Source organism: Trifolium pratense, linkage group LG4, assembly GCF_020283565.1.
Source record: "Trifolium pratense cultivar HEN17-A07 linkage group LG4, ARS_RC_1.1, whole genome shotgun sequence".
NCBI lineage: Eukaryota > Viridiplantae > Streptophyta > Magnoliopsida > Fabales > Fabaceae > Trifolium > Trifolium pratense.
This window is the reverse complement of record NC_060062.1, coordinates 22,557,497-22,572,658: the sequence shown is the minus strand read 5'-3', so window position 1 is coordinate 22,572,658 and position 15,162 is coordinate 22,557,497. Positions and strand designations below refer to the sequence as shown.

The window sequence follows — 15,162 nt, the reverse complement described above, 5'->3', positions numbered from 1 at the left end:
TCTAGCGTACCCATATCTGAGTCGTGGGTAGAGAGAAAACAAATATTTATCTTATTTTTTCCTTTTAGTAAACCATTCACTCACTCACTCACCAAAACACACTCAAGGCACTCCCTCTTCTCACAAACGGCAGATCTAAGGAAACCCTAAAACCCAAATGAATGAAACACAACAAAATCATCTCTCTCTCTCTATTTTTGCATCTGATGGCAGAAACACACTTGCAGAAATGTAACAACATTGTCATTTTCTTGGCTTCTCGTGTCCTCCGCTTCACCACTTCTCTGAGATTGTTCAGATTCACGCTTTACCTCTCCTCACCGTAGCGAGGAAGTGAACTTCTGGTGAGTGCTTGACCAGTAATTGTTTCTAAATGTGAAAAGACCCAAATGTTTTAAAACCCTAATCCTCAATTTTACCCTCAAAAGTTTTCATTTTTATGAGCCCATTACATATCTGTGCACATCTCTGTTCCGCCGCGAACCAGCTAGTTGTGTCGTGCCGTCATCCCGCCAGCCATGAATCGCGTCTTTCACTCTCCTCTACGCGCGACTCTCCTTCAAGGAACAGTAAGTTCTTCTTCAGTCTCCACTGTGATTTCGTTCTTCTCCACTGTGATTTTTTCTGCTAATCTTCGACATTAACTATTTCTTCTCCACTGTGATTTGTCTTTACTTTCCAGCTATTTAACTCAATTGGATTGATTTTTCTCCATATTGAATTGTTGTTGGATTGATTTTTTTCTTGACTCCACTGTGGAACTGATGTTTTGTTTGACTTGAATTATGTAAACAAGGTATTTGTTGAAATGTTACAACAGTGTGTTTGGTTATGTTGGTTTAAGTTGAACATGTTTCTAATGATTTTAACATGCTTATAAGTAGATAGTATTTGTTGATAATACACCATTTCTTGTTTGGATGAGTAAAATTTAATATGAACAGAGCTTGCCTTTAAGGTGTTTAAAGGATTGATTTAATATGCATTTAGTATGATTTAGATTGCATGGCTGGAATTGTGACCTTGGCAAGATAGGAAACATCTAGCTTGTTATAATAATAATAGTGGAATGATGGAAATTGGGCACTAGTTTGGTGTTGTTAGATAGGCCAACTGGAATGTAATGTGCAATGTGTTTATGTTTATGTAGTGGCTATGACTAAGTGGTGTTCTTGGATGTGTTTATGTATTAGTCAAAAATGGCAATGTTATATCACTATGACTGATGTAGTTCTTTCGTCTAGCTCTAACTCAATACATGTTCTCGTAGAGAAAAATTCAAACTTCCTTCAAGCTTTGTAACATAGTACTAGTATTCTAAATTTTATGATTATGCCTTTATATGTTCTTTCAAGCTTTTTGGGATGTCTAAAAATAATCTTTTGACTCTTAACTAATTTTGTATATATGTTCTGCAGACCATGCTTTCTGAAAATTATTTCCTGCTTTTCAAAGTTATGTAACCAAGGAAATAGTAATGATAATGTGTAGTTGGTTTAAATAATACAACAGAGCTATAAATGTGTGTTTACAATATATAGTTGTTTCATGTATGTAAAAAAAATAGAGTTGTTTCATGGACTAATTGTTGGAAAGGATAATAGGGACTAATTGTATTTAATGTTGGTGCATTTTCATTCTTATTGATTTATAAGTTTGACCTGTCTTGATGCATTTTATCAAGTATTCTTGGCTTACAGTGACATTACTAACTAAGCAGGTTGGAATGAAGTCATCATTGCACGAAGACAACATGTATGCTCTGTTCCCCGATCAATTGAAGCATTAACTCATGAGATAGAAAGGGATCCTGAGGTATGGTTTGAGAAATGGGAAAATTTGCTTCTGGAAGTCTAGGGATGTTCTAAAAAACGTATTTTTATGATAATTGGTTTCTAACACGAGCTAATTCATGTTTTGTTTATCTTTTTCTGGATCTTAATTCCATTTTTTGAATCGTATGTATTGTAGAGTTGATAATTCATACACTTCTTTATTTGTAGGAGATTCAGTGATAACATATATTTGTTCTGACAATTGTTTCTTTTTATATTATTTGGTTGGTATGATCATTTTGACTAGTCTTGACATTTTGTTACTGTTACTTTCTACTATGATTACAAGGCTTAATTCCTTAAATTTTGGTCTTATTATCTTTAGGTATATTTTTGGGTCTATATAACTTATTAGCATTTTTGTTTCTCTATTTTATAGATGTCTCATAAAGAAAAGATTTGGACCAAAATGCCTCAAATGAGATGGCTGCACAAATGGCATCAACTCAGGGCTAACAAAGACAGCATAGGATAAGGCTTGAGACGAACATACATAAAGAATTATATGCATGCTTATTTTGAGACTTGTAGTGTCACTTTGCATTTTTTTTCTATGAATATTGATCTTTTGTGTTTATGAATTATTATTTTATTGATAAACTTTATATATATGTTTTTGCTTTTTGTTTAAAGTTGTTGAGGGATTTTTTGGTGGTACTAGTGGCCACTGGAAAATAGTAAACTTTTATTTAATTTTTTTTTTATAAAATTGACTTAACCCAGGGTAATGCCGTGGGTAACGTAATACTCATAACTTTTCCGTGGATAATTACCCACTGTGAACTCCTCAATAATATTGTGGGATAGGCCGTGGGTAACGTTACCCACGGCATTTTCGCCGATAATGAGTTACCAACGAGGCTTTATCCCACGGCCTCGTGCCGTGGGTAATCCGTGGGTAAAGTGCAGTTACTTGTGGTGAAGCCGTGGGTAATAGTAAAAATGGTCGTGGGTATAGCCTGATTTTCTTGTAGTATATGCTTTCAAATAAGAAAATATGGGATAGTGAATCCTCGATCCCAAAAAAGTGAAACAAAATAGAGCAATTATAAGGAGACAGGAACATAAGAAAAAAGTCCGAACCACCTCTCCAGTAGATAAAGTAGTACCAACAAAGACTTTAATAATGAACGTTCCTCCACGCCACAATCTACCAAAAATATCTCTTTTTGGCAAAATGTGCGATATAACATTTACACCTCACACTTGATTATGACATGCTACCCTTTTGAAGGGCAAAATTGTATTTTTATACAAACATGTCCTATATAAAACCAATCACTCATAGTCATATCCTAACATTATCTCCATTACAAACACATGCACACAAAAATAGTGTCGGTGTTTCACTTGACTAGTATTGGTGTTGTTTTAAAATGGTGATGTTGGATTCACAACATCATGAATGTTTCTATTTCATGTTTTTGTTCTTCTTAGTTGTTGTTATTGGGTTTGTTAATGGAGTTGCAGTGCCTGAAACAGTGCATTTGGATACTGGAGGGTTGAGTAGAGAAGTGTTCCCTAAAGGGTTTGTGTTTGGTGTTGCAACTTCTGCTTATCAAGTTGAGGGTATGGCCAACAAAGATGGTCGAGGTCCTAGTATTTGGGATGTTTTCATCAAAAAACCTGGTGTGTGTTTCTTATCCAGTCTTATTTTATTATTACTCTTAATTCATTCAAAAATTATAATGTTATTGGAACACATTTTTAGGATACAAAAAGTACAATATCATGGACAATGTTGTCAAGTTTTGTCAAATAACCGATTACCCAATTTGACACACTTTCTCTCATTTTCTAATTTGAAGTGTTTATTTAAGATCACACAGTTAATATTATGTACACGGTTTTACGCAATAAAACAATCTAAACCGCCGATTTAAAATTGAAAGGTCCAAAACTGTGTGAAATCCTATGGTAAGAAGATAAGAGTCGACGGAAAGTGAGAGACTTAGATATTTTTCTATAGTCTCATGCATTTTTTTTGGTAAGTAGTCTCATGCATTCGGTCACCTTATTTAGCCATTCATCTCGTTTCTAAAAAGGTAGAAAGAGAAATGAAGTAAATATTGTGTATTTTTCTTTTTCTCTTTTGGTTAGGAAATATTGTGTATTTTAAATATAATTAAATATGAAGAATATATTGTGAATCTGACTAAATAAAGTGATCAAATATATGAGACCATAATGTTTTGTGAGAGACGCTTTCGTAGCATTTCCACCCAAAAATAAATTTTCAAACATAAATTATAAAACAGTAACATATATAAGTGCAAATATCCATCTCAAGAATCTCAATTTAAAAATTTTAGTAAAACTTAAATAAACTACAGTTTAAAGGTATTTAAACGAATTAATAATTTTAATATTTATTCATTTTTTTCCTTGGTGAAATTAATAAAAAACATAAGTCCTTTTTTTGGTTAAATTGCATGCTAATGCTCATATTTGAACTCAAGAATTTGGTTAAATTAAAAGAGATTTGTGTCATATCAATTAAGCGTGTTTGCATCTTTTCTTTAGTTCTACATTATATAATCCCATAGATAAATGTTGAGATTAAATTGGTTTAGCTTTTTTTTTATAAAAAAAATTGTGAAATATTTAATCGTTTATTGTTTCGATTCATAACAGGGATTGTCGCAAATAATGGCACAGGAGATGTTTCTGTTGATCAATATCATCGCTACAAAGTAAGTGCCTTTAAAGCTTAAACATTAATAGAAATTTAATTCAAGTTATTTAACCTTGTGTCACAAGTAATCCTTAGTATGAATCTTACAATTTGTGGCTGGAAATATAAAGTTTGCCAATTAAAGCACTTCCTCCGTACGTGGTACTCTATAAGCAAAATTGTATTTTTTTAAGTTCATCGTATATTTAATATTTATGGGAGTTCAGATTCATTAAATATACTGAAACCAGAATTTTCACCTAGGCTATTTGTAAAGAAAAAAAAACTTTGTATATAGTTTTGCAAATTGAATTATGGACTTTCTTTTATGGAACTTAATTAATTTGCTAATTACATCTATAGTTCTTGATGAACCTTCATAATTATTGTAACTTAATAAATACCTTTGATTAAGAGATGATGTGAGCTCAAGTGTGTTTCATTTGACAATTGACAGGAAGATATAGATCTTATGGCAAAGCTAAATTTTGATGCTTACCGGTTCTCAATCTCATGGTCCAGAATATTTCCAAGTAATTCGAATATTACATATTTAATCAAAACAAGATGAAGAAAATTTATAACTCATTTTATAATCGATTAAACTGTTGATGGGCTGCAGATGGAACTGGCAAAGTAAATTGGAAAGGTGTAGCATACTACAACAGATTGATTGATTACTTGCTAGAAAAGGGTAATTTTTGTATGTAACATAGTGTACGTTTGGTATCTCGGTAAGTATACCAGAATCACAGTGACATACCGTGATTTTGCCGAAACTATAGAATGTAGCTTTTAGAAAATTACGGTGGATCACGTGATTCTGACTTAACCAACGTAATACCAAACATAGGCATAGTCTATAAATAATGACATAGCTTTAGAAATGTAATGTTAATGCTAATTGCTTAGTGTTTTGTTTTATGTTGCAGGCATTACTCCTTATGCAAATCTCTATCATTATGACCTTCCTTTAGCTCTTGAGTTGAAGTACAATGGGTTATTGAGCCGTAATGTTGTGTAAGTACTAAAATACCCTTTTCAAAAGGTAGTTTACTTGCGTACTTGTTAGAGTAGGGGTCGCGACAGTGCAGAGTGTACCGCCCTGCCATAGTTGCGAGTCTGTTTATAGTCGTGACTGTTGTCATAGTCAACAAGATTGAAACTTCCAGGAAAAACTTCGAATTGGGAGGGCGATCCTCCCGATGAACTGACACTATGAAAACAAAATTGAACAATTTCTTTCACTTTGAGAAAATATTTATGTTTCATTTCTTTTTTTCACTTATAGTTTGAGAATTGTTACATCGTATCGTTTTTAATTTTGATACACAATCAATACAACACAACCATATAAGTGTGACTTTTAGAAGTATATACAACTGATGTCAACAATATTTTCAATAATATAACGGTTATGATTGATCAACAGTATGAAAATTTTATATATATATATATATATATATATATATATATATATATATATATATATATATATATAATTTATATCGATGAATGTTTTATAATTACACAGGAAAGATTTTGCGGATTATGCAGATTTTTGTTTCAAGACATTTGGAGACAGAGTTAAGAACTGGATGACCTTCAATGAACCAAGAGTTATTGCTGCTCTTGGTTATGATACTGGCTTTTTTGCCCCTGGAAGATGTTCAAAAGAATATGGAAATTGTACAGCTGGAAATTCAGGAACTGAGCCTTACATTGTAGCTCACAATTTGATTTTGTCACATGCTTCTGCTGTTCAAAGATACAGAGACAAGTACCAGGTAATATTTACTATTCTGAGTCTTTTAAGATTAATTATATGTTTGAATTCGCGGTGAGTTTGTCAGAATTACGACATGTCATCATAATTTTGGCAAGGTTACACCTTGCAGCTTCAACAGAATCACGTTGTGCAGTGATTTTATCAAACTCACTGAATCTGAACATGCGCCATGTTGTTATGTTGTGGTGATGATTGTGGTTGTGGTTTTCTTTAGGAAAAGCAAAAGGGTAGGATTGGAATTTTGTTGGATTTTGTTTGGTATGAGCCTCTTACAAGATCAAAGGCTGATAACTATGCTGCTCAAAGAGCTAGAGACTTTCATATTGGATGGTAAAAAAAATTAGTTTAGGGACTAATTTACCGTTTTATTAATTTGAGGGTTTAGATTTCTCAACCCTTACGAACTCTAGGACTAAAATACTGATTTACTCATTTTGTTTAAGACGGAACTTAAGTGCAGTTTCATATGAAATGTTTGTGTTATTCGCCAACTAAAACAACACAAACATTAACGCCGTAAGAATCGTAACTAAGTTTTGTCCTTATTTATTTCGGTGTATGTGTTTAAGGTGTTTAATTTTCACAGGTTCATTCATCCCATTGTTTATGGTGAGTATCCAAGAACCTTGCAAAATATTGTTGGGAATAGACTCCCAAAGTTCACTAAGGAAGAAGTGAAAATTGTGAAGGGTGTTAGGATTTTTGGGTCACAATAGTAATATTACATGTGTTAGGGCCATTATGTAATTAGCCAAAGCATCAGTGGTCTAATTAATAATATATAAGTCTATGGCTAAAAGCATAAATATCATGAAAGACAATTTATTGTGTAGATACCATAAGTCAATATCTAATTTGATGAGGGGCCAAATTAGAAAATTGAAAAATAGGAAATAACCCTAAGGTTATTTATAGGGGTTATGGTCCCCAACTGCAGAATAACGTGAAAACGGCGCTCAGTCAAAAAGTTCTCTCTTCATCCCCATCAGAAGAGGTTTCAGGAGCCAATAAGGAATTCTGCGGTTGGAAGATCACACATACCCGTGACCTTTGATCATCACATATGGCGAACTCAAACTCAAGTACGCTTCTGCTTATGATTATGATTATGTTTTATTTCTTAATGATTAACATGATCGACTCTAGGGTTTATGAATCAATTTAATTCTAACAAGTGGTATCAGAGCCACTCATGTTTGATCATTAAGAAAATAAAGTTTTCATGCCTATTTGGTTTTATCGGCATGTTTTTTTTTTTTTTTTGGTTCGGTATCTATATGCAGGGTTTGGTCTAAATTTTTCAATCAACGTTCATGACATAATTATGATTTTGTTGATTTGAGTTTCAGTTTCAATTTTTATTATTTGGCAATTACGATGCATGTTGATGTTGTTTTTCGGGTTCAGTTTCGATTTGTATATGAGTATAATGAATTCAATGGTTTTAATTTTCATTATACACTGTGTGTGCATCGTATGAAGGGTTTGTTTGTTTATATTTATTCTGTAGCAATTGAGTTGCCATCCTTATTATTTTCGGTTAGTTTCTCCCCTTATGAACTCAAGTTAAAGTTATTGAGAATTAGACAAATCTCTGTCAATTGATATGGTAATATCTTATGCATATTTTTATAACTTTTGCTCAAGTACTTAACTATTTTTATGATTATGGTTTCCGGTGGTTCTTTTGAAGCATATATATATATATATATATATATATATATATATATATATATATATAATTTTATGTGGTGAAAATTTGTGACCATATCTTGGGGATCCTATCTCAGGTTTATATTGATATTGGTTGTGTTATACACCCATGTTTCGGTTTAAAATTGCTAATAGATTTATGCTGTCGTTTGGCAATTTGTTTTTCGGTTTCTTTTCCTTTTCTGTGTATGCCAGCCATTCGGTCTCAAATTGGGTTTGGTTTAACTTTTGATTTCAATTGTTATGATTTTCGGTTCCTTATTTATGACGAGGATTCAAGTCTAGTCGTGGGCTGCCATTTTGGTTTCAAGCATGAGTGAACTCAAGTTTTTTTTTGTTTTTTGTTTTAATAATGATTCGGTTATGTACGGTATGCACTCAGCGTTTTCTTAGTTTTGCAGAATGAAACAAATAGAGTTTAAGTTAAGGTAATCTTTTATTTTGTTTCATTTATGCTGCAATTTTCTTTTGGTTCAAATTGATCCCATTTATTATGTCATTTGGTTTTATTCATTAAGAATTGATTTCGGTTTTCTATAACTTTTATGGGTTTAAATTTTTCTTCTAGTGCCATACAGAAATCTTGTTCTATTCTTTTTCAAATATGTAAAGAAATTGGAACAAGACTTAATTACAGTTATGGAAATTGCAAGTTGTGTTCTTATACTTGCAAATTTGGTTATCATTTTGGTAAGTATTTTAAATTCAAATATTAGACAGTTTAAGGATATCTATTTTAAAATAAGTTGATTGAAACATAACGTTGCCAAAGTAACCTCTTTTGTGGAGATTAATTTATTTTGAAATACAAAAGGTTGTGTGCTTGTAACTTATGTGAATATTTAACCGGCCCAAAGGAAGGTAACTATTTTACAGAATTATAAGTGCAACTGTGGTGATAAACGTGTGATAATTATTCGGTTTTACGTGTGAATAATAAATTGGCCCAAAGGAAAATTTGTTATTTGACATGTTTTTATTATCAGTGTTTGATTACTACACCAAGGTATCACTGAAAAGTTAATATTTTGTCCAAAGATAGAATGTTAATGGATTCCCGATATCTTGTAATGGGATTTACCTTTATTTGAATTTAAAATTACTTTTATTTTAAGGCTTATTTGAGCATATTTTGCTTGATTTTTGTTCTCTCATCAGTTATGAATGACATGTTGAAGTTTACTTTCAACGTCAATTTAGTTAAATGGCTCAAACTTCAAGTTCTAGAAAGTAAATCTTTTGATAGTTTTTGAAGTATGGATCTCGACGTTGCGTTAAGGACTGATTCTCCCTCACCTCGTACGGATGAGAGTACCTCTAAACAAAAGAGGGAAATTGGAAGGTGGGAGAGGTCAAATTGCATATGTTCGATGATCATAAGAAATGCCACTATGGGAACATTCTAGGGCAGACTTTCTGAAAAGATAAATACGGTAATATTTTTCATTAAGGAAATTTGAAAAGAGGTTTCTCAAGAACGAAAAGTCTTATATACCTACGCTTTTGGGAAACCTTAATTCAATAAAGCATAAGGATAAGCTGCGGATACAGTGTCTCAAAAGGAACAACAACATAAATAACTTAAATCAGGTAATGATAGTTGTTTCTTTTGTGGAACTAAAGGGAAAATAAATATTACTTTAACTGTCAAACATGACATGTTAAGGGAAGGTATATTTCTTAATCTGGTTTGTTTTAAGGTTGATTTAACTTTGGTATGTAGACACACATATGTTGGATAGATTCTGGTGTCACAACTAACAACAGTGTGCCTATGTAAGGTTTTATGACTTGTCGGCAACTAAGTGATGGTGAAAGATACATCTATATGTGGTTGACGACAAAACAGTTCAAGTTGAGGCAATTGGAAAATTTAGATTATTGATATAGACTAAATTTTATTTGGATTTTGATGAAACTATTTTTGCACTGTCTTTCAAACAAAAATTAAGTTCTATTTTTATTTTGAACCTATTTGGTTTTTCTTGTTTATTTTGGAATGAAAACTTAAATTATTTCAAAATTTAAAATTAGTTGGTTTTGGTTCTTTGTCAGGTTACAATAATCTCTATTCAATTTAACACAATTGCTTCATTTAATTAACCAATGAGAATTCAGGTACATTTGACACAAAATATTGGGTGACATCTCCAAATGGAGAATAAAGAGACTTATGTCAAATGAAATCTCAGACTCAGGTTTTACAGAAAAGGGAAAATAAACCAATAAAGGAGATATGAGGCCAATGAGACTTTGGATGTCTTTGAACTTATAAATATTGATATTTGTGTGTCATTCTTTCCGGCTGTTTGGAATGGTGAACAATATTCATAATGTTCAAAGACGATTTTCTATATGGCTTCATTTATCTCATTCATGAAACAAGAAAGTCATTGGACGTGTTCAATTTTTATCCAGACTGATGTTGAGAATCAACTCGACTAAAGAATCTAAAGAGTTAAGTTTAACCGTGGTAGTGAATACTATGGTAAATTTAACAATTCAGGTGAACAACGTCCAATAATTTTTATTTTTTATTTTTCAATTAAAACTGCAGCATATGCCCTTAATGTCCGGTTAAAGCAAGACCTTATAATACAAATGAGAAGAAGGTACATGTTTTATGATTCCACAATTAAATTTCATTTTTCTATCAGGAGTTCTTTGAGGATGTCGAGTTTGCATGGGGAGATATGGTTATGGAGGAATATATTGATATTTCCACAGGTGTTTAACTCTCCATACAAGAAATTGTTCCATATGAACAAACTCTTACACCTCAAGAACATATGTCATTCAGGAGATCCACGAGAGAAAATAGAAATACAATAGATGATTATATTGTATTTATCCAGGGACATAAGGTTAACATTGGAATGATGGATGATGATCTAATCAGATTTCATCAAGCAATGAAAAGTTCTAACTCTCAAAGGTAGATCGGTGCCCTAAATAAAGTGATAAATTCCATAAATGACAATGACATTTGGGATTTTCTCATTGCCATAAGGTGCGAAACTCATTGGTCTTAAATAAAAATTTAAGACCAAGAGGGATTCGATAGGCGATGTGGAGAGGTAAAAAGCTCGTCTTGTCACAAAAGGATTTACATATAAAGAAGGCATTGATTATAAAGTCTTTCTTTTCGGTTTTTTCGAAAGACTCTTTTAGGACCATAATGACATTGGTGACACATTTAGAACTTGAGTTATATCTGGTGGATATAAAGACAATGTTTCTAAATGGTAACATTAATGAAACAATGTATATGGTGCAGCCGGAAAATTTTGTTTCAAAAGATTCAAAATATATGGTTTGCAAATTTAAGAAATCCATATATGAACTCAAGCAAGCATCTCAATTATGGTATTTCAAAATTCATCAAGTGATCATCTCATTCAGTTTTGAGGTGAATTTGGTTGATGATTGTATATATCATGAGTTGTGTGGGAGCAAATATATTTTCTTGGTTTTGTTTGTCAATGACAAGACGGTGAACCATGTGGCTAAGGGAGACAAGTTTAGTCTCAAACAGTGCCCTATGAATAACTTTAAAGAAAAGTAAATGCAGAAGATTCCTTATGATAAGTAGTAGGGAGTCTAATGTATATTCAGTTTTGTATGCGTTCAGGTATTGCGTACAATTTTTGGGATGTTGGGCAGATATTTAAGAAATTTAAGATTAGACCATTTGAAGCAGCCAAATGGGTCATACAGTATTTAAAGAGAACAAAAGACTACATGCTCATGTATTGGAGGTCAGATTTTTTTTTTTGAGATCATTTGGTGTACTGACTCCGATTTTGTTGGATGCAAAGATAACATATCATGAGGCATCTGATTATAGAACTTTGTCACGGGGCTGCACATAGTGGATAAGGAATTGAAACACCACTAAAGTTATTTGTGACAATAAAATATTAGTTCTATTTTCAATAACAAGGAACTCGACAAATTCAAGAATATAGAGATCAAGTTCTTGTTATTAAAGATTAAGTTCAGAGTGAACGGTTGTCTATAAAGCATATCGGTACAAACTCCATATTTGCGGATCCGCTTACTAAAGTTTTTCACCCAAAAAGGCTCTATGAGCATTTTTCTCGTATGAGTGTCAAGTCATTAAGTGATATTAAGTTTTAGTGGGAGTTTGTTATTTTTAATGCTTTTATAATATAGACACACTTCAGTTCAAATAAGGCTTAAGAATATTTTCTGCAGAAATAAAGTTTTTGTATTTTTACACTCTAACTTTGGTTAAGGTTTGATCTCACTAAAGATTAAAGAGGACCAGTTGAAAATCAACATATACAGACCAATTTCATGTGATTTTCATGCTACACATTTCATGATGGATCTATGTCATTTAGTTGTGTCACTATTGGTGATCATTGATGGGTTTAGTTATGATTAATGTAACGAAAATCACCTTGGTTCTATATATTGGCATGACTAATGGACGAGATAATTTGGATATGCTTAAGGAATATAATGGCGAATTTTGAGCTCATAAAGTCTAACACATGTGTATAATTACATATGTGACCAGTGGGAGATTGTTAGGATTTTTGGGTCACAATAGTAATATTACATGTGTTAGGGCCATTATGTAATTAGCCAAAGCATCAGTGGTCTAATTAATAATATATAAGTCTATGGCTAAAAGCATAAATATCATGAAAGACAATTTATTGTGTAGATACCATAAGTCAATATCTAATTTGATGAGGGGCCAAATTAGAAAATTGAAAAATAGGAAATAACCCTAAGGTTATTTATAGGGGTTATGGTCCCCAACTGCAGAATAACGTGAAAACGGCGCTCAGTCAAAAAGTTCTCTCTTCATCCCCATCAGAAGAGGTTTCAGGAGCCAATAAGGAATTCTGCGGTTGGAAGATCACACATACCCGTGACCTTTGATCATCACATATGGCGAACTCAAACTCAAGTACGCTTCTGCTTATGATTATGATTATGTTTTATTTCTTAATGATTAACATGATCGACTCTAGGGTTTATGAATCAATTTAATTCTAACAAAGGGATCCATTGATTTTGTTGGTATCAATATATATACTACTTACTACGTGTATGATCCTCATCAATCAAAACCAAAAGTCCCTGGCTTTCAAATGGATTGGAATGCAAAGTTTGCTTGTAAGATAATGCTTTCTTCAAATAATTAACGATTAATACAGTCTCTAATGTAACACTCACTCTCCGATTTAGTCTTTAAAATATGTCATGTTAGTCCCTAACATCTTATTAATAAATTTTATTTACTTTATGGACTATACTTTTAAGAATTAAATCGGAGAAAATGTGATACTTTGGAGAATAAATTAATGGTATATTTTAAAAGTATACTTTTCTTGTTAATTTTCATGTCTGACATTGATTATTTTTTGTTGAACATTGAAGATGCTAAGAATGGAGTACCTATTGGACCAAGGGTAATTTTGTAAATAGTGAAAGTTAATTAATCATGATAAAAATATTAGTAATAAAATCATGCAATTAATTATTTACAAGTGGTACTTTGCAGGCATATTCATCTTGGCTTTACAATGTACCATGGGGTTTGTACAAAGCATTAATTTACATCAAGGAGCATTATGGAAACCCAACTATGATCTTATCTGAAAATGGTAACACCTTAGGCTAGTTTTTAGCTTTGTTTGAAATTTTGAATGATTTCTACTCTATGTTCTTTTTTCCTTAAATATATTTAGCATTTTGCAAATATTTTGATTTTCAATTTTAATTAGTTTTCTTATTTTGTTTTTTTTAGTCCTTGAAACAAACAAAAAAGTTCTTTTGGTCTTTACTATTTTGGTTTTAATCCTTATAATACACTTTTTTATTAGTTTTAATTCTTTAATATGTAGACCAAATTAATTTTAGTCACTAAAATATGAATCATATACGCAAGACTCGAGATATATTAGTCTTCGCAGTTGTGTGTGAAGGATGCGAAGTATGTCTGATTTTATTAGTTTTAATTCTTTAATATGTAGACCAAATTAATTTTAATCACTAAAATATGAATCATATAAGGAGTAACCTCAATATGAGCATATATTACATGGATTAAAATCAAAGTAAATGATTAAAATAAATTTTCCATTTGATTTCAAGGACTAGTATATACTTTTAAGGATGAAAACATAAATTGAAAGTAAGTATGAAATTTGGCTTTGATGTCATATATGATATATGTAACATATATTTAATGATATGTAGGCATGGATGATCCGGGTAATGTAACATTTGCCAAGGGATTGCATGACACCACAAGAATAAACTATTACAAAGGCTATTTAACTCAACTAAAGAAAGCTGTTGATGATGGAGCAAATTTGGTTGGATACCATGCATGGTCTTTGCTTGATAACTTTGAATGGAGATTAGGGTACACATCAAGGTTTGGTATTGTCTATGTTGATTTCAAGACTCTCAAGAGAACCCCTAAGTTGTCAGCATATTGGTTCAAGCAGCTACTCACCAAAAAGAAGTAAATAGTTGAGCTGAAAAGCTTATCTTTAATATCACGGTAGATTTGGAGAAATCGTAGTAGTAAGACAACGTAATTTTATAAAAGTTACATAACTGCAACTTTTGTATTATCAGTTGCTTACCGTGATTTCGCCAAAGTGATGATACCGAATATTCACTAAATTTATGTGGTTTTGATAAGAAAAGACCTCTCTTTGGTCACTACAATTATAATGATCATCTGCTTTGCAATAGTGCAAGTCTTGGAATAAAAATGGTCTTTTAATAAAACATCATGAGTTTACGAACATCTAACAATTTACTAAGATTTCCTTCAACAACAAAAGAAAACAAAAATTTACTAACATATTATGTGTTTGAAATAAAATCTGTGTAACTACTATATTTAATTCTTACGATTGATATATGAGAATTGTATAAGTATATATTAGTCAAACGCTTTTCAAAAAGATTCAAGAATAAGATTCTCAAATAAATGAAGCAAACATGCTCTTTCAACATCGTTCAAGTGCTACTCAGGGCCGTTCGTATAATTTTGGTGTTCTATGGATAAATTTATAATTTAGGTCTAACTATTAAATAATATTAAAAAAATTGAATTTTTAAAAAGCATTGTTTTTTTATTTAATATCAAAATA

The 15,162-nt window shown here is 31.7% G+C and overlaps 2 protein-coding genes across 3 annotated transcripts; both read left to right on the top strand.

The window, feature by feature from the left end:
• Positions 1-211: 211 nt before the first annotated feature.
• Positions 212-2,689, top strand: LOC123924316. Its single transcript, XM_045977166.1, has 3 exons — positions 212-569; positions 1,721-1,815; positions 2,215-2,689. The coding sequence occupies exons 1-3, from the start codon at positions 440-442 to the stop codon at positions 2,308-2,310; spliced, it is 321 nt and encodes a 106-aa protein (XP_045833122.1). The 5' UTR covers positions 212-439; the 3' UTR covers positions 2,311-2,689.
• A 459-nt stretch (positions 2,690-3,148) lies between these two features.
• LOC123924013 (beta-glucosidase 44-like) lies at positions 3,149-14,757 on the top strand. 2 transcript variants are annotated; one of them, XM_045976773.1, is made up of 12 exons: positions 3,149-3,464; positions 4,470-4,528; positions 4,967-5,042; positions 5,132-5,203; positions 5,442-5,529; positions 6,044-6,296; positions 6,513-6,628; positions 6,885-6,988; positions 13,052-13,165; positions 13,430-13,461; positions 13,554-13,656; positions 14,252-14,757. In XM_045976773.1, exons 1-12 carry the CDS (start codon positions 3,212-3,214, stop codon positions 14,524-14,526), a joined length of 1,545 nt encoding a protein of 514 aa, XP_045832729.1. In that variant the 5' UTR covers positions 3,149-3,211; the 3' UTR covers positions 14,527-14,757. The 2 variants fall into 2 exon arrangements, with proteins under 2 accessions (XP_045832729.1, XP_045832731.1); XM_045976775.1 differs by lacking the exons at positions 3,149-3,464; positions 4,470-4,528; positions 4,967-5,042 and having other exon boundaries at positions 5,160-5,203; positions 6,067-6,296.
• The last annotated feature ends 405 nt before the right edge of the window (positions 14,758-15,162 follow it).

What these genes read in the sequence shown, in the direction of transcription:
- LOC123924013 (XM_045976773.1), top strand. Translation starts at nt 3,212, where the DNA reads ATGGTGATGTTGGATTCACAACATCATGAATGTTTCTATTTCATGTTT. An exon ending in ATCAATATCATCGCTACAAA is followed by an intron (nt 4,529 to 4,966) that starts GTAAGTGCCTTT and finishes GACAATTGACAG; the next exon opens with GAAGATATAGATCTTATGGC. An exon ending in GAGTACCTATTGGACCAAGG is followed by an intron (nt 13,462 to 13,553) that starts GTAATTTTGTAA and finishes GGTACTTTGCAG; the next exon opens with GCATATTCATCTTGGCTTTA.
- LOC123924316 (XM_045977166.1), top strand. Translation starts at nt 440, where the DNA reads ATGAGCCCATTACATATCTGTGCACATCTCTGTTCCGCCGCGAACCAG. An exon ending in CGACTCTCCTTCAAGGAACA is followed by an intron (nt 570 to 1,720) that starts GTAAGTTCTTCT and finishes CTAACTAAGCAG; the next exon opens with GTTGGAATGAAGTCATCATT. An exon ending in AGATAGAAAGGGATCCTGAG is followed by an intron (nt 1,816 to 2,214) that starts GTATGGTTTGAG and finishes TCTATTTTATAG; the next exon opens with ATGTCTCATAAAGAAAAGAT.